General features: G+C 38.1%; 1 protein-coding gene across 2 annotated transcripts in view; it reads right to left on the bottom strand.

Annotated features, from left to right (window-relative positions):
• Positions 1-1,438: 1,438 nt before the first annotated feature.
• Positions 1,439-25,634, bottom strand: part of LOC103898899 (cytochrome c oxidase assembly protein COX16 homolog, mitochondrial) — a 49,114-nt gene continuing 24,918 nt past the window's right edge. Inside the window, exons 1-3 of one of the 2 annotated variants that reach the window (XM_019472071.1) lie at positions 22,595-22,673; positions 15,883-15,945; positions 1,439-1,817 (exon numbers count right to left, since the gene is read on the bottom strand). In XM_019472071.1, coding sequence (XP_019327616.1) covers positions 1,701-1,817; positions 15,883-15,945; positions 22,595-22,645 — 231 coding nt within the window. In that variant the 5' untranslated portion in view covers positions 22,646-22,673 and the 3' untranslated portion in view covers positions 1,439-1,700. Of the gene's footprint in view, positions 1,818-15,882; positions 15,946-22,594; positions 22,674-25,634 lie in introns of those variants that run through there. The other variant, XM_009279274.2, reaches the window with a different exon arrangement.

Genomic DNA, 25,634 nt, shown 5'->3' with positions numbered 1-25,634 from the left:
TCCTATTTTATATCTTATTTGCCTAAGAATGTTGTTTTATCTTTTAGGTAAAACTAATAACAAAACAATTAAACCCATTTCCTTCTTGTCTAGGTCTAGCACAGCTTAATGCCTCCATATTGTAGTTTTTCGGTTGTTTCCCTATAGCATTTATGATTACCTCACTCTTGCATTGCTCCTCTCCTGGATGGTTTAATTTGTTAGTACATTTATTTAGAACCAAAGATACAGATGATATTGAACAGGGAAACACACAAACACACGGCTCCAACCTTGTTCCAGATAACATGCAACACTTTCTGATGGTCTTTGCAACTCTATCAGAAGAAAACATGCACAAAACATGACTAAGATATTTCATGTAATGCTTTATGAATTGCTTTACAACTCTTTAAAAATCAGTGCCGATTCTTCTTCCTGAGAGAAAGACTGGACCTCATCACTGAGAGACTTAAGAAAATTAAGTGCTGAGGGAAGATTTACATGAGGACAAGGAAGCTACCCTAAATAAAGTGTCCAAAAGGACATTTAGATTGCATTTTACACGTCTTGAGGAGAGGAATAAGACCACACCTCCTCCAAAGAGTTCCAAAAGGATTTGCACATAGGTGTCACGGAATGCTTTGAAACTACAATCTTCTGTTAATCTGCGCTCTACTACTCCGTTCCCCTGAAGAGGAGTTTTACAAGCCTGTTGTAACACCTTATCAAAAGCTTCATTTCATCTGAAAAATTGACTACATGCTTCTTCATTGAACTGTCTCAGCAGAAGGGTCCTGAATGTTAGCATGGTTTCCTCTAACAGCAAACATTTAGCACACAGACAAATATAAAAAGACAAGCATTTCAGAAGAATTCATCAAAAGATAAAAAATTTCTGTGCACGTGCACAAATATACATGTAATAATACATCTAAGATGAGCTTTGCCACTATAGAGCGGTTCAAGAAGATTGTGCTACAATACTTGCCCACAGAGAAACAGCACAGCTCTTAGTGAGGAAGAACTCTTCCAACTTAAACTGAGAAGTTCCAGTGCAAGGGTCCTGCCTGCACGAAGGTATCAATAAACTAATCACAAAAACCTAACCACAGCTAAACAAATGTTATTTGACCAATTACCAGCTGACACTCTGTACATGCCTCTGTACAGTCAAGCTCCTGGAACTGAAACACAAGAATATTATTTAGCCAAAAACGGACTCACTGTTCCGAACAGCTCATAGGCCTGTGGAGTCCCTTCCAAGCTTAAGAGCCGGAAGTCACGCAGGGGCTCCCTGAAGCAGCATTTATCTGGTCACACACATTTAGATGACAGCACTGTTGCTCTCATTAGGACAACAACTTCTGGTACTGACAAGTGACTCCTGCAATGTTATTCCTTGCTGAAGCATCTCAGTTTTGAACGCTAGGGATTGAAAAAAAATGGGATATTCTCAGTAGAATAATCAGCTATTTTTTTAATTGATAATTCATATATACAGCCTGTGGAACTCTGTGCAAATGGATGTAAACAAAGAGCTTCATATAATACAGTGCCTTTTGGATTGATCTCACAGTTACTTATATACACAACGGCATGAATTGCTCAGTGCAATCCCCTCCTCCCATGTCTGTTCCTGACACTGGATTAAAAAATAAGACAGTCCAGCCTGAGACTTCTTTTTTTTTGTGCAGAGGCACCAAAGTAGGCTTGCTCAGTCACTCTCTCTTGAGACGGAGAGCCTCCCGCCGTTGCTTCTGAACAGTCCTGGAATCTTCCCACAGACGGGGTCCTCTGATGTTCTCCCAGTTATCCAAGTCAGACTTTTCCAGCTTCTGCAGATAAACAGCAAAAATAACAGTGTCACCTTGACAGCCCCATGATTTAAAGTATGTATTATTCTAAATTGTTTTCTTTTTGCACGAGAAACTCAGTATCACTATTGGGTTGATGAACTTTCACCTACCCTACAAAAGAAGTTCAACAAGGAAAAAAAATTTGGGAGTTATCCGTATAGCTACATAAATGACTAGGGTGGACCTTACTGCATCTGCTTATCAAAAGATAAATAACATGTAGGACAGGAAGCGCTACAGCATCTGAACACCACTGAAGATACCTTGCATTCACTTTTTCTTTCTTCTCTCAGCTTGTTTTCCAGATCTGTTCTTCAACTGCAAGTCTGCCAAGTACTGAAGTAGTAGGAATGATAAGCATTGGTATAGCTCAAACAGAAGATTAGTAATTAGTAACCTGAAAAATCCCGTCAGCACAGATACAAAGCATACTGGAAAAGATGAATTATCTAGCACAAAGAGAGACAGTAACAGTGCAATCCCCTTCAACGCGTGTGGTTTTAACTTGAGAGAGGTATGTGATGCTTTCTGCTGCCGAGTTTCTCATGGCACCGAACCATCACAGATAGGGGTCTCACTAAGTCACACATGAGATACACTAACTGATCAAACTGTCAGATACTTAAAAACTATCTAGATTTTATTTACCTTCTTGCCTATTCCTATCATCCCCACTCAGAAGTACCAATGACTGCAGTATTTATCTAGCCTTAGAGGCGCACAAAAATGAAGAACAGGCGCCCTCCTGACCTCACCTACCAAAGTGCTGCAGTTGAAGAAGACAAACATATACTGCCCCTTCACAGTCCTACTGGCAGAGACATAGAAGTCCCTTCCCAGCAGACACAGACCTCAAGTCACACATACCAGCCTGCAGTCTGCAACGGCACATCAGACACGATGGGGCTCTGCCAACAGGAGACTGAGGAGGGAGTCTGCACCACTGCCAGAACAGGGCTATTCTACATGCTACTGAAGAGGGCAATACTGCATACCATTAATGATACGTACTGCAGTGGGGCTTAAACCTCTGATTTGTGATCAGGGCCTCATCTCAGCAAATGCTGTAAAAATACACCAGAAAATACTTAACCCTGCCCTGAGCCTGTGGTCTAATTTGCCTGCCATCAATCATCCAAATAAATGGCAAATAGTGAGGGACTTGAATAATAGTCACAGAATAATTCAACAGCTAGAACAGAAGAGACCTGCTGCTATTAGTTCATGTTATGTAGAAGTTTTCTGCCTGTTCTACAATTGAGGAAATTGCAATGAGGTTAGTCAGATATCAAAAGAAATTAGGCAACGTTCAACAGAAGATATATGAGAACACATGCACAAAGAGCAGACTTTCACAAGGCAGGAGCAACTGAATTTTTCATACAGTGGAGTTGGCATAGGTCTTTCTGAAGAATTGTCTTCACTACTTTATACATCTTTTGATTAGCTGGTACTTCATTTCAACTGGAAGGGATCTGAGCTGACATGGAAGGAAGGAGAAGGAGGAAAGGCACCCATCACCCCACGCAGCAGCAACTGTCCACTCTGATTGCAAATTCAGAATTTAAAATCTGATTCTAATGGAATCTTCAAGGAAACTACACTGAAAATAACCTTGTGCTTTAGTAGAAGGGAAACATGCTGATTTTATTAAACACAAAGGTTCCACACAGCTGTGAGGATCTAAACTATTCCCAAAGGTGCTCAGCTCCCAAAGTCTGAACAAGAATCAACATTTAACATCTATACAACAAAACTTGTAGTATCTAAAGATAGGCTACATAAAGAAGTCTATCAAAAGAGACATGCATACTGTAGATCTTTACCAAAAATTCATATTAATCTGCCCCTGAAATTTCACAAAGGCTTTACAGAGAGGACGTTTGTCCAAAACAGGAAATATTTCAAAACTATACAATCTAAACAAACCAGTACAAGAAAGTATTTTGGCGGTTTCCAATGGAAAGCGTAAAGGTATATGGAAAAAACACTCTGATATAGTGACAGAATAAAACAACCAAGGGTTATGTACAGTAAATGGCACTGCCTCAAACTATAGAACAGATGAGATCTATTGACAGAGTTAATTTCTGTCAATCAAAATATAAAGAATTAAAGATTCTAATGAATACATAGACTGTATTTTTATTTTTTATTCTCATTATATTTATAGAGATCATTAACATTTTGTGTCATATATAAAGATTGTTTTTGATACCTTGCTGCAATTCAAGAAGAAAGCACCTTCCTTACTGGCACATGACAGTATCTGCAAAAATGAGTAGTTTACGGGACACATATCTGTTCAGTCATCAGAAGGCAGCATGATTAGACAATCTAATTTTCTAAACTGATGCTATCAAGTTTTGAAAGGATAGAGGACTCCTGTTGCATGTGGATAAGCATAAGAAGGAATATCACTGGTGAAAGGGGACCCGAAAATCTGTTCTGCAATGCTTTCCTACTGTATAGCTATTTTCACATGTATCTACCTGTGCTGGTTTTGGCTGGGATAGTTATTTTTATTCACAGTAGCTAGTATGAGGCTGTGTTTTGGATTTGTGCTGGAGACAGCGTTGATAACACAGGGATGTTTTTGTTACTGCTGAGCAGTGCTTACACAGAGTCAAGGCCTTTTCTGCTCCTCACACCACCCCACCAGCGAGAGCAGGCTGGGGGTGCACAAGAAGTTGGGAGGGGACACAGCTGGGACAGGTGACCCCAACTGACCAAAGGGGCATTCCACACTATATGACGTCATGCTCAGCATATAAAGCTGGGGGAAGAAGAAGGAAGGGGGGGATGTTCGGGGCGATGGTGTTTGTCTTCCCAAGTAACCGTTACGCGTGATGGAGCCCTGCTTTCCTGGGGATGGCTGAACACCTGCCTGCCGATGGGAAGCAGTGAATGAATTCCTTGTTTTGCTTTGCTTGTGTGCACGGCTTTTGCTTTACCTGTTAAACTGTCTTTAGCTCAACCCACGAGTTTTTCTCACTTTAACCCTTCCGATTTTGTCCCCCAATCCCACCGGGGGGGGACGGGGACTGAGCGAGCAGCTGTGTGGTGCTTAGTTGCCAGCCCGGGCTACACCACAACACTACCTCACATACAACTAAATAAAACCTAACCTTTTTGCTTGGTCACTGACATGAAGATTCTTACAACAGTATCACCCCAGAATAAATGACTACATTAGATGTAGGCCAAAGACACGTACATAGCTACATTTTAAATGAATCTTAGTGCCGAGAAGGAGACCAAACTGACAGTCCTTCTATGGATTAGGTGCAGCACAAGCTGCAAAGTTACACAGCTCCTTCAGATTGCCTGAGCTGTACAGTGAGAATCCAGGCAAGCAGCTAGTTCTGCTCCCAGATGAAGTCAACCTCTTTCATTCAAACTGGTTGGGCCTTTTTAATTTCTTATTTTATTTCTCTTTAGCCACCTGGACTCTGCCCACCTAACTTCATGGAGACATTACATAAAGATGGTAAACTACTTCCAGCTTTTGAAAGCCATATGATCCAGCAGTCTGAAAACCAAAAAGCTTTTTCTCCCAATTCAAGTGTACTAAATAGTCAGTCATTGGAAACTACAATGAAATGTAATCAGATCAGACCAGCACCACTATTCCTGCTTGTCTCAAATAGCCCAAAGGATATTGAAAATTAGCTGTTTAAAGTAAGATCAGTGTAGTACATTAAATCTACTGATTCACTTCCTAAATCAGCTAAACTGCCTCTTAAAAGTACTGGACTGGCAGAAGCTGTAAATTCAAGAAAAAAATGCAGCTATGCAAACAGGCACAGTGAGGAAAAAAAAAAAGTTAAACTGTTTGCCACACACTTGACTTTTAAGACTTTTGTTAAACAGCTTGCCTGGCGCAAAGGTACCGATAAGGATGTAAAGAGACCTTCACTTCTTCATTGCTGGTTCAAATGCCTGGCTTGATATTAAGTAAAAGCCATAATCCTCTGTCAGCCTTAAAATAAAATAAAATTTAAAAAAGAGTTTGAATTCTACTCTTGCAGGATAGTCTTCATGCCACAATAAACAAACTGAAATCTGCAGAAATTCATTTAGAGCTATTGGTGCTCAGGCCGAGTTAAATCAGGGTGGTCACTTGCAAAAAATGTTTGGCTTTAGTCTCTGTTTCCCACGTGTGAAAGGAGGGATAAGAAAATCCTGTTTACTTTACAGCTTGATGCAATAGCTTCTGTGATGAGCGCCACAGAAAGAAATTACTCTAATTCAGAGAGACAATTATTTCCCATCATTATAGTAAGCAAACCAATTTGCAGATAAAAGATGAACCAGGGAAGAATATCCTCATGGCTGAAAGATGTAGTGAAAGAAATGCATTAAACCAGTCTGGTTTTGCAAGGGTGTCAAAACAGCTTGAAGACCATAAAAGATACATTGAGGAACTCTATGATGACATATAGATGCAGAGGTACAGAATTAAGGCTAACACTGAATCTGCTGTCTTGTGTGTGACTGAAAATCTTAACTTTATCACCACACCGATACGGCCTTATTGTTTTTTTAACAACTCTTTCCCAGAGCCACCTTTTTGACATCTCATTTTCTTAATATAAACTTGGTGTTACTCACTTTGTTTAGGATGTGACATAATTTAATATCTGCAATTAGTGATTTAATAATCTGTGATTTAATAGCCCATGATTAGTGATTTAATCCTCAGATTAAAAAGAAGTATTTTTTCCAACTAGAGAATGTTTTAGTTTTTATGTTATTAGTATACAAGCAAGTCAGCAAGCAGCATACTATGACCAGAATAAGGGGGTTTTGTCATTAGGGGAAGAAATGGGGTTTTTTTTTGCATGTAAGCATTCAGAGAGCTGCTGCTCTTTTTGGCTTTGCGGAAGACTGGCAAAAACCACAATGATGAAACCAACAGAGGTTTTGTTTCTAACTTCAGTGGGATCCCATACCATTCACCTATGGCACAATTAATTAACCCATGGTAATTAAGAGACTCTTTCCCCATAGGTTATTTTCCCTTTAGTTATGCCAGTTCAGCACTATGTGGGGCTGTGCCCCAATCAGAAAAATGAAATTCATTAGGAAAACAAATACATACTGTTTATGAATGAACCCTATTTGAGTATAAGACTATGCAAACACTTGAACCGGCACAGCTGAAGGAATCATTGGGCGGAGCGAGAACAGAAACATCTTTAGGTGGCTATGTTGTAAAAGATGTGTATCAAGGAACTGCACCACCGATTTGTCTGTGCATCATTTTCCCACTTTGAAGAATGAGAAGACTTGCCTCCATCTCAGAGGTGTCACAGAGTTTAATTAATGTTCGCAGAGTGCTCTCATAGTTTTGTGTGAAGATGCTATAGTGATACAAATTACTCAGTAAACCAAACAATTATAGCACATTAAAACTACATGATTATACAGCCTGGAATTTTTAAAATAACAGAAAATAACATTAGGCAGATAGACTTCCATCTAGGAATTAGGGTTTGCCATGATTTCCTCCCAAATAACAAGCAGTTTCCCTTCCTAAAATGAAGAATGTCTTAAAAACCACATTAAATCTCAGAGGATAACCCAGTGCCATTTATGCATTACACCTGCATCACCCAAGATGGACTTCTCAGTCCAAAGGATTCACAAGCTCTATGAGTAAAGTCAAGAGAACTCATGCATGGGTCATTTACTTTCAGCTTATCTTCTTTTCTTGAGCAAAAATGAAACTCTGAAACATCCAACATAAAGAATAGCATGAGTGCAATAGTACGCCTTCAAGATCAAACGTCCAAAATTCAGCAAATTCCACTTTTAATTAAGCAATGAAGTACATTTAGGGTAGTTTTCATTTCCCTTGTATATGGAAGTTTTATCAAGCTACGGTTAATGTGCCCCAGAAAGAGAAGTGCTGCTTATTAAGGTTTATCTCTGAATTTACAGCTTGGGAAACCTAGCCAAGTTAATAGGACCAAGGAATTTCCCAACTTTGAGTTGGGATCTTGCCAACTTTGTATCATATTAAACTTTGTAAAGGTATGTCCTAGTTACTGCAGCAGAATCCTTTAGAAGAGGAGCAGGCAGGGACAGACTTTTGGGATGTTTGCAGGCTCTTTTTCAACTATGTAAAGGTGAGCTTGGCTGAAGGGGATATGTGACCTTTTACAGCGCAGGAGTGCAGTAAGTGCAAATAAATGACAGTTCTGTGGCTGGTAGGAAGATCATATGGATTTCCACAGCATGTCCCTGTCTGGAGCACACAAAAGCCTCCTGACACTACAGAGAAGGTTTATTTCAAACATCTTGCTAAGACTATGAATACTTGGAAGTGTGGACAATTTGCCTCTATCCTGGCCTCAGTTAGTTCAGGTAACATTCACACAGAGTTAGTGTAGTTTAGGACTTCTGTTTCTTATCTACACTTTCCTGCTGATTTTCCACTCATCTCTCTTCCAGAACTTGCTTGTCAATTTATATGCTGAAACAGAATGCTTTCCTCTGTGTAGAAACTATGGTTTGGGCTAAATGTTAACAGAGCAACCTCAATCCTTTCAGCCATAGTTTTTTCAGTGACATCAGTGGCTACTGTTTGATTTGTGCTGTTGGGCAAATTTCTCATAGGAAAAAAAAATCCTCCTGTTTCTTCTCTGTGGCTAACATCCCCTGTCTATTTGATGAGGATAGTAATATGAGTGTTAGTCCCCTGCTATACTGCCAGTGACAGTAAAGCTACTTCTCAGCAATACTGCTGAATGTACAGTACACAAATAACTTGCAAATAAATCTACCTTTCAATCTATCAGAACCAACAGGTCTTCAAAATCAAATCAGAAAGACTTCTGAGAAGGATCAAGGCATCTATCTAAATTTTTACAAGAATGAAGAGGAAGTTTTAGAAGGTAAGGTCTGGGGTCTTTCTATGGTTGGAGGGTATTTTGGTTTTGAACTGCATTGTGCTTAAAGACTCTTTCTTTATTTTCATGTTAGAGCTGTAAGATGGCACAGCGGGACACTGGCTGTCCAGTGACTTGCTGGGAAGTTGCCATGAACAAGATGGAGTATTACATATTGAATTGCCAACAGCATTTCCCTCAGCCCCTGAACTTCTCAGTGATGTCTCCCAGTTATACTTGGGCAAAACTCAAGTCTTACCAAATATACGATGAAGTCAGGGGTTGAAATAGGGAACTTTCCCATTCAGTTTTTTAAAGTTTGATTATTTAGTTAAAAAGTGTGCAAACTCCATGGTCAGTCTCCACCATCATCTTGCATCTCACTTTTCCGTTTGATCAGTAAGCCTCTTAGGACAGACAGTGACCCACTCTCTGACAGTAACTTGCTACTGCATACAGTATAGTTTGAGCATTAAATAAAGATGGGTAACAATAATTTGAGAAGCAAAGAACATGCGAGAATTGTATAACAATCTTTTAAAGTATTTCAGATTTAGCCTGAGTGTCCATGTGGGCATCATCTGGAAGTATGCTGGTAGTCACAGAATATTCCAGATAGCGTTTATGAAATTGGCCCCCAAAAAAAGAAAAAAAAGCCAAGAAAAACAAACAGGAGGATATTCTTGCAAAAATCCACTTTGCCTGGTTGCTGAGACAAAAGCTTCCTTCAAAACTATCTGTTTTGCTTTATCCTTTTCAGAGGCAGTCAATGAGAGAAACGTATACAGCCTCAGCTATGTAGCTAAATTCTGATACACTATACTACAGTTACTTCAGAGATATTTCATACCAAAGATCTAGCAATTCCCCACTGGGAGCCCATTAGTGTGACAGAAGGGCTTAAGATTTCCACCTAGTCAGCTGCATAAGAAAATGCTCCCAGTACTGCCTGGTAGAAGCTAGCAGCATCCCTTAGGACAATAAATGAAAGAATTCAGCCATGCTACGTGGGTACCACTTTCTCTACTCAAACTTCTTTTTGTGACTGAGACAACACACAGTGTCAGCCCTAACATGGTAAGAGTTGGTTGGTTCCTCTGAGATTAAAAAAAAAAGCATACACAGAGTGCAAGCAGCTACAAAGGATTCTATTTTGGAGAGAGAAGAAAGGGTGAGGAGAAGAGATTATTTATAACAGGCATTTGTACGTCCTGACCATGTTTGCTGTCTGGTTGCACTGTTAATTGCCTCACTTCGTTTTCCATCTATGAGAAAGCAGTGTCTTCTTATGGGATAAGAAAAGTGCAAATGCAACACACATGAAAGAAACAGCTCACAGTTAAGGAAAATCCTGTGCAAAGAGATATGTTATAAACATGACCAGGAAAGAATTTACAGGACTATTCAATAAAGATTAATTCCAGAAAAATGACCAGTAAAAGGCGATACCCTGTGAACTTTCCTCTGGAGGCTAAATATCTGTCTTCCTGCAAGAAGGCTTTTCCACCAGAACTCTTCCTGTGCCATAACCATCACCAAATTCCACCTTCTTGTGCTTCTTTGATCACATTTTGAACTCTGGCACACAAGACTTTTGAGATGTCAATAAGAAGAGAAGCAAACTATAACTTGGCTATGGACTGTACATCCACTCAGAATAAAATGCCTAGCACAAACTATTTTAACTAAAATCCTTTCCTGGTCTTACCCATGGCAGTTTCCATTAATGATAAACTAACACCACTTTGTCCTTCTCTACAAAACATTAAGTGATGAAGACTCACAGTGAATTAAAGACTCTCAAGACCATTTTACATGTGAATAAACTGAAATGCAAGAAACTCCACTCACCCCAGACACTACCTGGAAGACAGTCGGAATCTAATGGCTAGGCTGGACAACGCACCGACAAAGAAGAGAGCATGGAAGGGATGGAGCGATTAAAGGGGGAAAGAATAATATCTCAACCTCATTTAGTGTCACAACAGTCACTAAGAAGGGATTTTTTTCCCCAACATCTTCGTCATCTCTCGAACAGCTCAAGGTATTTAGCCACTAGTATCTTCACAGACGCTGAAGTAAATCAATTCAGTACACTCATCTGTTAATTCTTAAACAACAAAATCGGTAATCATCTGGTACTGATAATGGCAGCAACAAGATACTTGCAGATTTCAACTACTGGCATTCAGGAATCACCTTCCTTCTAGAGTAGCCCTCATGTCCACACACTTCGATGCATCTATTTAATACTATAAATGACTATGTTACTACACTGTCCCTTCCTGAAAAAATATTTCATCCATCCTGCTGGCACTACAATCCCCAAAGTTAAGTCAAACGAGCATTAAGTGGCTTGAATCTTTTTTAGAAGAGCTTATTCAAATTCTTCTTTACTCTTAAGACAATAAATATACAGGTTATATTCCCAAGCCACCCCTCCATATAGCTGATTTTACTTTTTGAACTGTCCTGAATAAACATTTTAATACTGCAATTACAACACTTTTGCTGTAATTCTCAGGACAAACAGTTACACAACTTTTGTCCAGAGCTAATGTTGACCTTTTGTTGTTTATCAAATTATGAGGAACAAAAACTGCTCAATATTCATATACTTTAAGCCAGGCAAGCAGCATTCTCTAGACTGACTATTCGCAGACCAGCATATTCCCTCACTTATCCCATGCTGAGTCCAATAGCTTGCAACCATTTGAAGGAAAACTTTATTACAGTTTTGATATTCTGAGAGACAGAGAACCCCTTTTTCTTGCTGTTGCGTTCAAATGATGTCCCCATCTATTAATAATAGACCTTACTTCTAATTTTAGAATCTTTGCTGCAATTAAAAAAAAAAATCTTCAATAGCTAGCACTTTCTTCTTATGAAGGTATTTATACATAACTAACATTCTTTTTGGTACCTTTAAAAGATTTAAATCTTTAAGTTTCTTTTAAGGCATTTTCTCGAGCCCTAAGTTAATATATTCAGCCTGTTCTGCAACCTATCCCATTTTTAAAGCCCTGTTCAAAATGTGGACACCAGAAGTAGATCCAGCATTTCAGTACTAGCCTCATCAGTGCCACACTTAGAAGTAAAATCCCCTCTTCCTACCATCATTCCTGTTTATATTCATAAAGACTGAATTAGCTCTTTGTGCCACAGCATCGCAGTAGAAGATCAGTCTGAATTATTTATTCACTGACTCCTAAATCTTTTCCAGAGTTGCTGCTTTCCATAATGCAGTCCACTCCGGCCTGCATTTCCAGTTTTTTAAACAAATAACTTTGGCTATTTTAAAAGGTACTTTGCTCATTTAATGGGCCCAGATTACCAAGTAGTAGGAACAGCTCTCTGTCCCTGCCTTGCCATACTTTTACTATTTCAATACTTTCTGAATACTGATGTGCAACTTGCACATCAGTAGTGATTTTACAATTTCTTCCATATCACTGAAAAAAGTATTCAATATTGCCCAGATACGTCCCAAATCTCACAGAACACTTAAAAATATCACCTTCCTGCCCAGTGATGATTCCCAGAGAACCATCATTCCCAGATTGAGATTTTCAGCAGCCACTGAAGTCTTCCAAGCATTTTCTTGGAACTCAGCTATAAACCATCAGAGCTTAATAGATACTAATAACATCTTGTTTGGTTATCAGGGGTTTGGGACTACATCCCTTGTCTCTTCTGATTTGAATACAAAGGACTGTTTTCTCTAAAAGAAATACAAATACATTTTTTGAATGTTGCTACTTCGCCAATGTGGTTACTCACGATTTTACATCCTCATTATTTTATTCTTAGTTTGCTGCAACACCATTCTCTTACCCACATCCTTGTCAGCTTACTTATCAGACAACTCTCTGATGTCCTTAGCGTCTTTTATCAATCTTCTCTGCTTCATAACTTCTCATTCACTGTTTCCATAGCAATCCTTCACATTTTTTATTTATTGTGATATTTTTTTCCTCTGCCTTCAATTGCCATTAGTTCCCACTGGATAGCACATATTTGATTCAAACTTAACTGATTTTCCCATTGTAAAATGTTAATAAATTCTTCTTAAAGATGTTTTTATTTGCTTGAAAAACCCTAAACAACAATTCCTTATTTTGGGGTCTAATGTAACTGACTGAGGCCAGATTTTTTAGTATGTACTAGACCATTAATTTCACAAAAGTACTGAAACCAAGTGCTAGAATAAGGAATGTTATTTTGAGATTGCATTTAAGCCAATGAAAAGTAACGTACTGTGATTGTTAAACATCCATGAGAATGTTTTTCACTCATCGCATTAATCAGTTTTTTATCCCCCTCTTTCAAACAATATTTTTGTGCTTTCAAATCAAATACTCTAGGCTTTTGTCACAGGTCAAACACTCGACATTTTTTACAGTGTGTTCTACAAGGCCCAGCTCAGCAGCAGAACTACATTCACATTAGTACCGGTGTCACTAGTGGACAGAGCCATGATTTATTAGGCAAAGGGGAACAGCAAGGACTAACTGGCCATATGAGGACATGTAAGTGTGTGAGAGGAATGCATAAACAATGGAGAATACATACAAAGGTAGCTTGCTCCTCTGGCATGTCCCAAGGCACAAGATAAATGTTGTTACTAACAGATCTGAGATACAAGAAATGCAGTACAAATTACACATGCGAATTCTTTCGTCCTCAAAATAGTATCCTGGCCAGAAATACTCCTATATGAAATAAAGTAAATTTTCTATAGTTTGAGAAGATATAATTTAGTAAATTAGAAGGTGAGAAAATGTCTTCATGTTAATTTCCTCACAGTAAATTGATTAAATCTTTGATTACAACCTTTTTCATCACCACCACCACACTGGAGACAAAATGCAGACTTCAACATGTTTGAAATATCAGAAATGTCTTTATCTTTTGCAATATGCCCATAAAGGTGTATGCTTATAGCAGAAATTACGACATTCTAAAAGAATTCAGTATGTATTCAATATGTACATTTCTGTAAGGACAGTAAGATATTTTTTAAAGTCTTAGGGAGGGCCAATAGACATTTGCATGCATCAGGCACCCATGCTTCAAAAAAGCTGGCTTGGTATCCTCAGTAACAGCTGCAGATACAGTGCTAATAATATTGTAAAATAAGGCTTTACATATCAAAACAGCAACTTTTTTTTTAACTGCCCTTGATCTCTTATCGTACCATATTTAGTAACAGCCACCAGTGTAATCCTCCAATGTGACCTATATATAGAATTAGAAGATGTTCTTAAGAGCTGTACTTTGGACAAGTAAAAAATAAAGAAAGGGGAAAAAACCTCACCAAAACCACCCTAGCCTAGAACACATGGGGTCCACAGAAAACTACTCTCCTAAATGTCAGCTGTAACTCAGTGATTGGTTAGATTTTGTCCACCAGAATATAGAGGTAACATTGACTAAAATTGTCACACGCACAGCGCAGAGCCTGCGAAGGATGTGCATGACTGCTGGTAGTTCCATAAGTTTCACTGAAGCAAGAAATCAATATGCCTAGTGCTTGCAAGTTGGTGCCGGTAGTAAAGTATACATTGAGATTAGAGTTCAAAACAATAATCTGAATCTTTTTTCACTATGTGGAAATGCAAATCCATTTGTTTTGTTGAACTGGTCTGCCCTCTATAACACCCAAACACTACTTTGGAAGAATTTCGGCTGGGGAACTCTCTGCAGTTTAGATTAAGAAAAAGTAAGATTGCTTCTGTCATTTCTACCGGTCAGGAAGGAGCCTCATTACCCAAACAGGCTTGTAATATGTTGTTATGCCAGTTGTATTTTATTACCATTGATTTATCCATAAAGCTAATGCAATTATGGCCATTTAAATATTATCCTTCAACTATTTACTTATCTTCTGGAGAGAAAGCAAGGCATATCTGAATACTGATCAGTTGATGTTGAGGTTAGGTAGTGAGTTAAACAGAGAAGATGTGGTTCTTTTTACTGCTTATGGTTCTTCCACATAAATAAATCAGAGCAGCCTTGCAGTATATTCTATGGAAAGTGAGATACACAATAATCCCAGAGGCAATCAGAACTTAATGGATTTGATGATTTGAGATTCCATTGGAGCTTTCCATATGTACTCAGGGATCAAATCTTTTTTAGACCATAAAACACAGTTCTTGTAGAAGGGGGATGGCCCAAAACTGTTTGCAATAATGGTAAAATGCTATCACAAACCTGGCACGTAGGCAGATGTTCTGTGAAATTAGGCATGTAAAAATACAAAAGGTGAGTTTTATTTTTATTTCAGACAAACCACAAAAGAGTAATATAATAGAAAGGTTTTATTAGTAAGACCATGTACTGCCATTTGGACACCTAAGTATGAGAGCTATGGGTGCAATCAAGCTCTTCAAAGGCTTGTGTCAGGAATATGGTATGGGAAGAAAAAGAAAACCTGTGTTCAGCATAAAGACCACAGAGCTAGATAAAGTGTCAGCTGTGCATTTGATCCAAGTAATTTTAAAACATTAGAAGTTATCTTAAATAGGTTTATCCTTTGTTTCTGGATACAGGGAGGCTTTTTCCAGTTTTCCTAACATGGCTTTTTGCATGTTAGGATATTAAACTGGCCAAAACAGCCATTTTGGAGCTCAGTAATGTTTGGAGAAAATACATTGTTGAGGAAAGAATTAAATATTTCTCTATAAAATTTTCTGAAATAGTGAAAAAGGAACAGCAGTTGTTTGAAAGATACACATAAATTTCAGAAGAAAGAAATAACAGAAAGCACATCAAGCACATTGTTCTGTAATTTGGTCTAAAGATCATCAAAACCTATGTAGTAGAAGTGTTGACATATACATATACACATTCCATCTAAGGCCAACATCAGCTCTACATTTATAGACTAGGTTAACCACAGAAATAGTGGAATTTATTTGTACCACTGTACTTGGCACCTGGACATCAAAGTAAAGCTGTGTTCAGAAAGAAGCACTGCATGTTCAAAAACCTTTCTTTACATAAAACCTTGTTTTTATTGGACATCAGTGAGTCAAAGGCAGATGGCTGATCTAATTTTAGTTAGGGACAGATACAACCCACCAGCAGCCAGGGTAATCAAGGGTAGCCAAGGCTATGAGCCCCAAGCGACAAACTTATTTTACCTCATATTCAGATTCCAGTGTCACAGTGTTCTGTTTTAATTTTTCTTTCAAAGCTGGATCAGCCTGCAAGACAAACAAGAATATAGCAAAAACGTTTGCTTTTAAGAATTTTTTTTTTAAAAGAAATCCCTCAAATAAACTAAATATTGGTACATGCAAACCCTCCTTTCCTCTAAATGAGTTTATGTGCTGTTTGTTCAGATACCAGAATGATGAACACAGTACAAGAATAGGGCTGAAAAGCGGTCAACAGCCAAACTTTTCAAATCAAAAAGGAAGCACATTTGTAACTAGCCCTGCACTTGCATTACCTTACATACTTAAATCTGTAACTTTCTGAAACTGTCAAACCAAAAAAGCCTTAAACAAATGAAACAAGAAAGACCAAGAAAGACAAAATTGTGATCACATTACATATTTTACTCCTGAATGTTGTGTTCAGTGCATAGGTATACAATATATTCTGGTTTTCAAAGTCTAAGCATGAGTCAAACTTCCAATTTTCTGGTGAACACACAGCTCTTTCCTAGTTTCGATTCTGTACCGACAATGCTGGTGATTCCTGCCACCTTTCAGAGAAGTTTGTTCAAAGAACAAATCTAAGAACAGAAATGTCAGTGAACCATAGCAGATGTGTTCCACGTTTTAACTTCTTCTGAGCCCAGAAGAAGTTATGTTCATTCCTGCCTTTGCTAAGTAACATCTGTCTCCCACAGGCCTAAGAGTAGAAGCAAAGGGGAAAAAGATAATTAGCATTCTTCATGCTTAGAGAAAGCGTTTTACGTTCTCCTCAAACAGACATCAGCCACATATGCAGTATTCAGACACAGTCTTTAGGCTAATCAATTAAAATATCAAATAAATCCACCATGAGAAAACATTCTCACTTTTAGACCTTAAATACAACCAATGTTACAACAAACCAGATGTGTAAGGAGACTGGTAATGTGTTTAGTTCTACATCCACGGTGCAATAGTCCCACTATGACTAGTTCAGTGAAGAAAAGTTGTTATTCTTAATTTACTTCTTCTTGATCTGAATGAAAAGGGTTCAGTTACCCTCGTCACAACCAACCTCAAATGCCTATAAGCAGTCTAGAAAAGAAAAAGGAGGGAACACAAGTTATAGAATTTGCCTGGTCAATGAGAAGATCCACCTTCAAATTCTGCCCCAACACAAGCTCCTGATCTTCAGAGATACTTAAAATACACGCAAGTCTAACACCATCTGTGCATGGCCAGAGGTTTGATTTCCCTATCTGATCAGAGATCTGGCCATAGAAATACATGCATTTGCAACCTCCAGATTCATTACACTTGGGAACTAAGCCAAAACATCTAAAATGGTTAAAGTTTGTACAGGATACAGCTCCCACCTTCTTTCTAATTAAAAAAAACAACTTGTAAAACAAGGTACTGTCCCTGCACTGGCCCTCTACATAAAATAAAAAATAAAATGCTACATCTCTGCCTTGGCATTCAAGGCCTCCATAGAACTGCCCTTCATTAAAGATGGCTTGCATCTCTTCTTCTGTGACCATGACCTCCAACAGCAGCCATGCTTCATTAGAACAACGAACCCATCCATCACATGTGCAGAAATGCGAACTCTTTGGGCAGCCAGACAGGCTTTGGAGCTTGCTTTCACAGAGGTAAGAGTGATCGTGGACCTCACTGTATTCAGAACTAAATGCAATCATTATTTGTTATGCTTGGTGTTCTCACAATACACATATGGACAAGGGGAAATAAATGCTCCAGCAAGTAAAGAAGCAAGAGAGTTTTATTTCCTCCTGCGTTTTCCCTTCATTTAATAATAAGGCACCCAAGATAACATGGTTGGAGCAGCATTTTTACTTAATTAACCACAGCCAGAATTTAACTTACAAAGACAGCTCAATATCCCCATTATCAAATTTTATTTTAGCAATTTTTAGTGTGTTTGTTTAATGTGTGGTGTTTGCATGGCCACATTTGTGCAAGGTAAAGAGAAACAAGCAGTGAAGTTACTGCCGCTTCTCCTCCCTTCCAGGCCCTTCTGTCCCCAGACTTCCTCGTGTATTCATTCTCCTCTGCCTGCACAAAGGGAGAAGACTAGCTAAAACTGAGACACAGCATCCCAATACTCATAACTGTTTGATGCTGTAGCTTTAATATTGACAAAAATGTAGAAATGAAAGAGGCTGGTTTAAATTTCTCAGGAAAACGTTATCCTGTAAATGAGAAATGAAGAGAAACTGCTTCTTCTTTAGAAGCAGGAATTTTATTCAGCAAATTAACTTACCAAAAAGAGTAGTTAAACCCTGTTTTGAGGGCAAACTATAGAATAGAATAGAATCATAGAATCATTGAGGTTGGAAAAGACCTCTAAGATCATCGAGTCCAACCGTCAACCCAACACCACCATGCCCACTAAACCATGTCCGGGGGGGGGGGGGGGGGAGCAAGTATGTATTTCCTCTTATCTTTACCTTTTTTGTTCCCTACGTACTTACCCACGTAGAATAATTTCAACATACTTGACTCCACACAGAAATTGAGTCACCTGCACGTTCTAAAGCTTTGGTTGCAAACCCCTGCTTTTCAGTTGCCAAATGGAGACAGATAGGTTACAAATTGTTTTCAGAACCAATATGGCAGTTGAGAAAAAGTATATTATAAAGTTCTGTTTCCACAGTGTTTGTACCATGCTGCACTATCTTTGCAACATCACAAGAACAGAAAAAGGAAAACAGAACGGTGCTATTTTCATTCTGAAAAGGCAGATAAACATCAATATTAGCCACGATCACAGATCATAACCAGGGACACTTAAAATGCGGGCAGAGCCAGGAAAGTGCCCATGCCAAAGTGGTAGCCCCTTTATATTAGACATCTGCCACAAGATCCAAATACAAACACATACATTTTGCTTCCACAATGACTGCTATGCCAACACACGTACTGCCAAATGAGCTACAAGTATTCAGCTATGTACGGGCAAATGAATCATCAGCTAAATTATGAATACAAATCTCTATTAGTAAATATGATGGGGGCAGCAGACAATGCCCAAATGCCATAACAGTCTGGCAGTGTCCTCTGCACCGTTATTTAGGAGGCAGGAAGGAACAGAAAACAATATCCCTTTACACTAGAGGACTCCTCCATGTCAGGCAAAATCTCAGATGGTCCTTTAAGATCCATTTAAATTCAAGCTTTGTCTCTAAATAGGGAATTCAAAGATGTGTTGACTTATAATTACAGCATAACTTCACATTAAATTCTTACTGAAAAACTATTGAAATACTTGATGCAAGTATTCAGACAGTTTTCATGAGATGCTGTCTGCAAGGCTTCAAAACCAAAACTGTAAACATAATTTTTCAAGCCTTCAGTATTTTTTTTTCTGGGGTGTGGGTTTTTTTTTTTTCCCCCTATGTAGCACTTGCGGCAAAAATGAATGGAACATTTCTGAGTATTTTGCACAATACAGGCTTATTTCATATTACATCAATTGGAAGTGTAAGGGCAGGTATATAGACAAATCTCAAAAAAGGTTTAAGAACAAAGTTTTCAAATTAGAATTTTGTCCCATTTCACATTCCGCTGTTCCTTCAGATTTACCCTTACTTAACTTCAAAAGGTTCCCAAAGATACAGACTTTAAACAAAATTCTTAGGTTGCTAAAAGTAACAGGGGTTAAGCACAAAAGTATTCTTAGAAATCTTAGTAGGCAGCTATTTGAGGCTGTAAGTACCTAAAAACCATTTAAAATGTGGCTGCCACTTCTCATTTTAAGGCTGACATTTCAGTTTTTCAATTAGAACCTGGACAGAATTTCTAGGTGGAAAAAAAGGTGCACCTCGGGGTGCAGACAAGGGGCATCACTTCAGAGCAAAGCAGGAATACCTGGTGCTTGCAGCCCCTACCAAACCAGGGACTCCTGCAGTGCAATGTGATAAACTGTTGGCCTCTCTACACTCGTTTTAGTAAAGGGAAATTTTTGTTTGTGACACAAATATTTCTGGTACAGTTACAAACCTAAATGTGCTGCTACTAAAAAAATTCTCTAGGTAACAATTTTGCGCTGATCCTCAGTGACCACAGTTCATTTCGGTTCAGAAACAAATAATACAGAGAGCAACTGTGAAATTTGTGAATGTCACTAACTTTACCTCTAAGATATGGAAAGCTCTTCCACGAAGGAACCCAAAGAACACCATCACTATCCCCTTTTGATGTTCAGAGGGATGGAACACCTCTCCTATGAGGAAAGGCTGAGAGCTGGGGTTATTCAGCCTGGAGAAGAGGCTCCAGGGAGACCCGATTGTGGCATTTCATTACTTAAATGGGGCTTGTAAGAAAGATGGGGACAGACTTTAGTAGGGCCCCTGTTGCGATAGGACAAGGGGTAATGGTTTTAAACTAAAACCGGGTAGATTCAGACTAGATATAAGGAAGAAATTTTTTACAATGAGGGTGGTGAAACACTGGAACAGGTTGCCCAGAGAGGTGGTAGATTCAAGGTCAGGCTTGACGGGGCTCTGAGCAACCTGATCTAGTTGAAGATGTCCCTGCTCATTGCAGGGAGGTTGGACTAGATGACCTTTAAAGGTCCCTTCCAACCCAAACTATTCTATGATTCTATGAAACACAGGAATACAAAGCAGATTAGCAGAGTCAATCCTGTTCAGCATTCAGAGAGGAGGAGCAAGTTGATTCACGTTCTAATTTTCAGGGTAGCATCCCTGTCATCCACAATACACGTATGCCTGGATCTGTAATTTAAATAGTCCACTTTCACAAGCAGTCTCTCTCTCAGCTACAACCATTATTATTTATTTGTCCACTTACTATTTGTGGCCATGGGTTTTAGCGCAAACAAAGTCTTGAATATATTACATCTTCTAAAATTAAGGGTTCAACTACTAAGCAAGGAAACTGTCAGGAGACAACCACGTAACGAGAAGAGGACTGTGCTTTCAACAGTCTCCTCTCACATAAGTCAGTGCAGTAAGTTGTATACTTGTGTCTAGAGACTGGCATGTACTGACCAAATATTTGTATGCCAAAGTCTTATAAAACTTTCCCTCCAGCAAGCATTTCCAGAAGGCGGTAGAAGATGTTTCTACCCTAAAACTAGTTAGTTATTTTTACTAAAATATGAGTATCCTTTCCCACCCTATCCTCCACAAAATAATATCCCACTGAGAAAGATTTCAGCTTTTACTTTGGAAATGGGGAAGGATGATGGCTTGAATATAATGAACAGGAATTAAGCTTTTTTTTATTTTTCATCTGCTCACACCAGCATAAATAGATGGGACACAATTCTCCTGCAGTATCCACAACACAGAGGGTCCACAAAATGACTGTTCATATGAAATTCTTCATTTTGTTCTCCCCACCCATTTTTTAAGCTTAGAATAAACCAGAACCACCAGTTTTGGCTCTCCAATAGAATATCTTCTTTGAAAACATTTATCATATTCCTAACTCCTCTAAATGGAAAATCAGTAATCTTGCATGGATCAGCCAACTTTAATCATCCTTGAGAAGAAAAGACTCCCATAAATTGTTACAAAAGTCTGTGTCATAAATATTCCAAATTGTGGCTTATGAGCAGAGTGAGAAGCTGTAGACAAGAGAGGATAAACCCCAGAACTCAGGAAATGCAGTGTAAACTACAGCCAAGCTGAGTGCCGTTTCACTTAAGGAATTAAAGGAACACAGCTTGTAAAGGTTGTAAAGTACAACAAAGGTTGTACTTATGCCAAACTCTTTGGCATACAGTCTTCGGTAACAGAGAAGGGCAAGGCAAAACATAGCATTTCGTGCAACTTCATTCACAACATCCTTTAACTACATTATTTATAATATTTAACACATGAAAAACACTTAGGTAGGGCTACTGCATACGCTTGGATAGGAATACTTCTGAATACTGGGGAGGCAGCTGAGACTAGATGCAAAACCTGGCTTTGTGTCCTTTGACACTTTCCTAAGATCTGCATAGAACACAGACAGTTAAACAAAAAAATATTTCATGCAGCCTCTGACGGAAATCAATGCAGACATTTCCAAAGGAGCAATATAAAATCTTCTTACAGCAGCAGTTCCCAGAGTTACGGTACATGGTGCACCAGTAATCTCTCAAAATCCAAATCTTCCACTTGCTTCCAGATGGATCAAAAAAAGACCTACAATCCCAAACTCTGGACCATACATTTTCTCATGATAACGCCATGGGAAATGCAAGTTATTACATTAAGTTAAAAGCTAATACGACAACCAAACCATCCCATACTTCAGCAAGCACTTAAGCATACCTAGATTTCTCATATATAAGGTCATCAAAACTAACAAGGGTTCTACAGCTTTCAGTTCCAAGAATAATGTACTCAAGCATTTAATCAATGATTTGCATGCTTTCGCATCCAGCTTGATTTGCAGGTGCACATTTATTTATTTGATTTATAAAACATAAATTAATGCCTTAAACCTTGCTCTGAGTATGCTAGCATAAATTTCATTTCACAGTAAAATTCAGTGCAAAAACTGTTTCTGCTGGTATAAAATAAAATATTCCAACAGAGAAAAAAACCCCACATCTCTGGAACTAACAGCAAGACCCTTGGTGTTTTTGAAAGGTCCTCGCACGGAAAAGCAAATTTTGCTGCATGCATAAAGATGAACCAGCACAATGTATAGACCCAACCACACCTCTCACCTTAAAGTCAGAATGGCAGAGCTCTCCAATACAGGATCTGAAAGCTGGCATTCCTGGACTTTGCTACATCTTGGTTTCCCTGCAACCCAACAGTTGCTAAGTATTCTGTGCAGTTTTTCCCAAATTTCCTTTTCACTTTCTTCCAAACACGAAACAAAAGTGTAAGACCTCCCAGGTGAATTGGGTAGAACATGCTGAAGATCCATGGTGTAAACTATGCAAGAAAGGCAAGAGTGGTTCAGCCTGATTTACTATCAGAGGATTTAATGCATTTATTTATCATCACAGAAAGGGGTGAAAAGTAAGGCAGTAACGTGTTCTTTCCTGTGGGCCAAAATGTGGACCACTGGTCACAAAGATTCTTAGCCTGGAACAAGAGTTGCAGAATTTGCTGAGTCGGCCGTCACAAAACATTGACAGAGAAAACAGCAAAAGGAGTAAGACGCCTATTTTAAAAACATGAAAAGACAATTTCTCAAGGTGCCTTTGTAAAGCCTCTTTAGTATGCTATACCTGTCCTGCTGCAGCCACTTAAACTTCATGAAATACAGGACATAAACTAAACACCCTTAAGGTACAGTTCAGAAAAAGGAAATGTTACATAAAGCAGTGCTTACAAAATTCCTCTTCTTCTCCTCAAAGTGTGGGTATAATTTATGAAAAATTAATGAAATTACTAAAAGATTTTAAGTTCTTAAATATCAGTTTCATCATCCCTCAACTTATATGTGAGTTCTTTGCAACATTTTAACAAACCTCTCAAAATCCTTTAAAATGCATCTGCTGTTAATATATATATTTGACATTTACATTTTCAAACACGTTTTCTGCGTATTTCAGTTAATCCATCACCATGTTATATAGTTTCTATTAGTACAGCATTAACCAATGTATGCAGATGGAAAGTCCAATTCTAATATGAAAAATGTCAAACTCCTGCATTCAAAATCATGGGATCTTTATTGGTAAAAGCAAAAGCTTTTACTTTGAATAAAAGTTGCACAAATACAAAAGGAACTTTAATAAGAGTTCTTGAATATTTACTAAAGAATGATTTGCTATCTCCAAATTATAGGGTTAATTGCTTCCATCTGCACCAACTTTCTGAGAGTAGTGGACATGCCAGTGAAAGCATACCTAAGGTATATGTAAGGACTCACATAGGGTGTGAGTTTGTGATGCCAGTATTTAGGGAAAAAAAACCCTTTTTGCTGCTAAACGGAAGATACTTAATAGCAGGAAATAATAAAGATGAAATACAACTTTTGGATGCAACTCCTGCAGAATCAACATTTTTTACCATATTTTTAAAAGATTGCTTTTGAATGGCTATGTGCCTACTACCCAAGTTAAAGCTGGAAAAAGAGTGCACATACAGTTTAAGCTTTTCCTTATCATTCCCTTAGTCATATCCTAACTCTGGACAGAATCAACCTCCTTGTGGTAACTCCAAAAAACAGAAAGGTCACTTAAGTTTCTGTTAAAAGCAAGTAACTTCAAAAGAGAGAAATCGTGAACTGGCAGTTGAAGCCAGCATGCAAGCAGACTATGTTCCTCTTGTCTTATCTTTTCATTGCTGTCAGAATAGGATTGGAGAAGGTGTCCTCTTTAGTTCTGTGCTTCAGCAGACATACCTGTGTTCACGTGTTCACTGACTGTTCAGTTAGGCTCATCCTGGTAAACTAGTCCTGGTAGCAGCTTATTTTAACAATATAGCAAAACCAAAGGCACCATACAATATCTAAACCATTATCTTTTGCTTGGTATATCAGTTCAGAAACACAAAGGAATTCATTTAAAGGGAAAAGTCTATCTCATAGGAGACCAAACCTTAAAGCTTCAATAAAAGCACTGAAGCTTCAATAAAACAACCCTAAAAAAAACACCCCCCCCCCCCCCCCTCAAAAAAAACCTCAAACCCAAAAAACCCCAACCAACCAACCTTCTTATGTAGGAACAGAGATAGTCTGATTCTTCAAATGTCATATAAACACATAATACAGTTAAAAGAATGCACAAGCACACTTACAGATTAGGAATGCTTTCCTTAATCAAACTTAAACATATATAAATATATATGCATTTTTTTTCTTTTCTAAATGCGTAAGTTAATGCCTAAACTCTGTCTTGAGCCATGTGAAAATATACTTGCTACCCTCATACAAACAAGTCCAGCTTTCGCAAACCAACACCAAGAAAATATACATTAAAATTTTTGCTGACTCAAAATAATCAACAATATAAAACAAAACCAAAAAGTCTGTTTTAACCCTAAAAATTGTTTTTAATTATGTTTTAAAATGTCTTTTTGATTTTTAATAAAAATCTCAAAACTTTCTGTAAGTACTGAAACAAATTTTCACTTTTTTATGTCTATTTGAACAGAAACAATTTTCAGAATTCAGTGCGAACTTATCAAAATTGCTTTGGTTGTCCTGAAACTGTGTTCTGCAAATAAATTACATATTGAGAAACCCTCCAACTATCAAATTCTAGTAAGTGCCATCCTAATTCTGCCGGTGTTAAAGGAATCAACACTTCTCATTCTACAATTCACATAGCTTTTATGTAAAAATACTTTCCACACTGACATCTAGTGAAGTTTTACAGTAAGAAGAAAAAGCCTATTCTAATACTTTGCACTTACAGAAAGCTTTTCATTTTCCAAATTACCTATATTTTAGATTACTAGAATTTGCAACACATTTGTACATCATGCACTATTTTCTTTTGAAAGATATTTTGCCACTATTTTTAATAAACCACGTTTACCTGCCAAACGCTCAGACATTCTGATGGATACATTAGAGAAAGTTATAATGATATGAACTGGTGCAATTAAATTTAAAACATGAGCAGCAAAGTTACTGTTTTCCTATTATGCCAGATGTACTTATGTCCTGGTTTCGGCTGGGATAGAGTTAATTTTCTTCCTAGTAGCTGGTACAGTGCTGTGTTTTGGATTTAGGATGAGAACAATGTTGATAACACACCGATGTTTTAGTTGTTGCTAGGTAGTGCTTACACTAGTCAAGGACTT

Source organism: Aptenodytes forsteri, unplaced genomic scaffold (genome assembly GCF_000699145.1).
Source record: "Aptenodytes forsteri isolate BGI_AS27 unplaced genomic scaffold, ASM69914v1 Scaffold3, whole genome shotgun sequence".
Classification (NCBI taxonomy): domain Eukaryota; kingdom Metazoa; phylum Chordata; class Aves; order Sphenisciformes; family Spheniscidae; genus Aptenodytes; species Aptenodytes forsteri.
The sequence above is the reverse complement of the archived record's forward strand: the minus strand, read 5'-3'. Positions and strand labels throughout refer to the sequence as shown.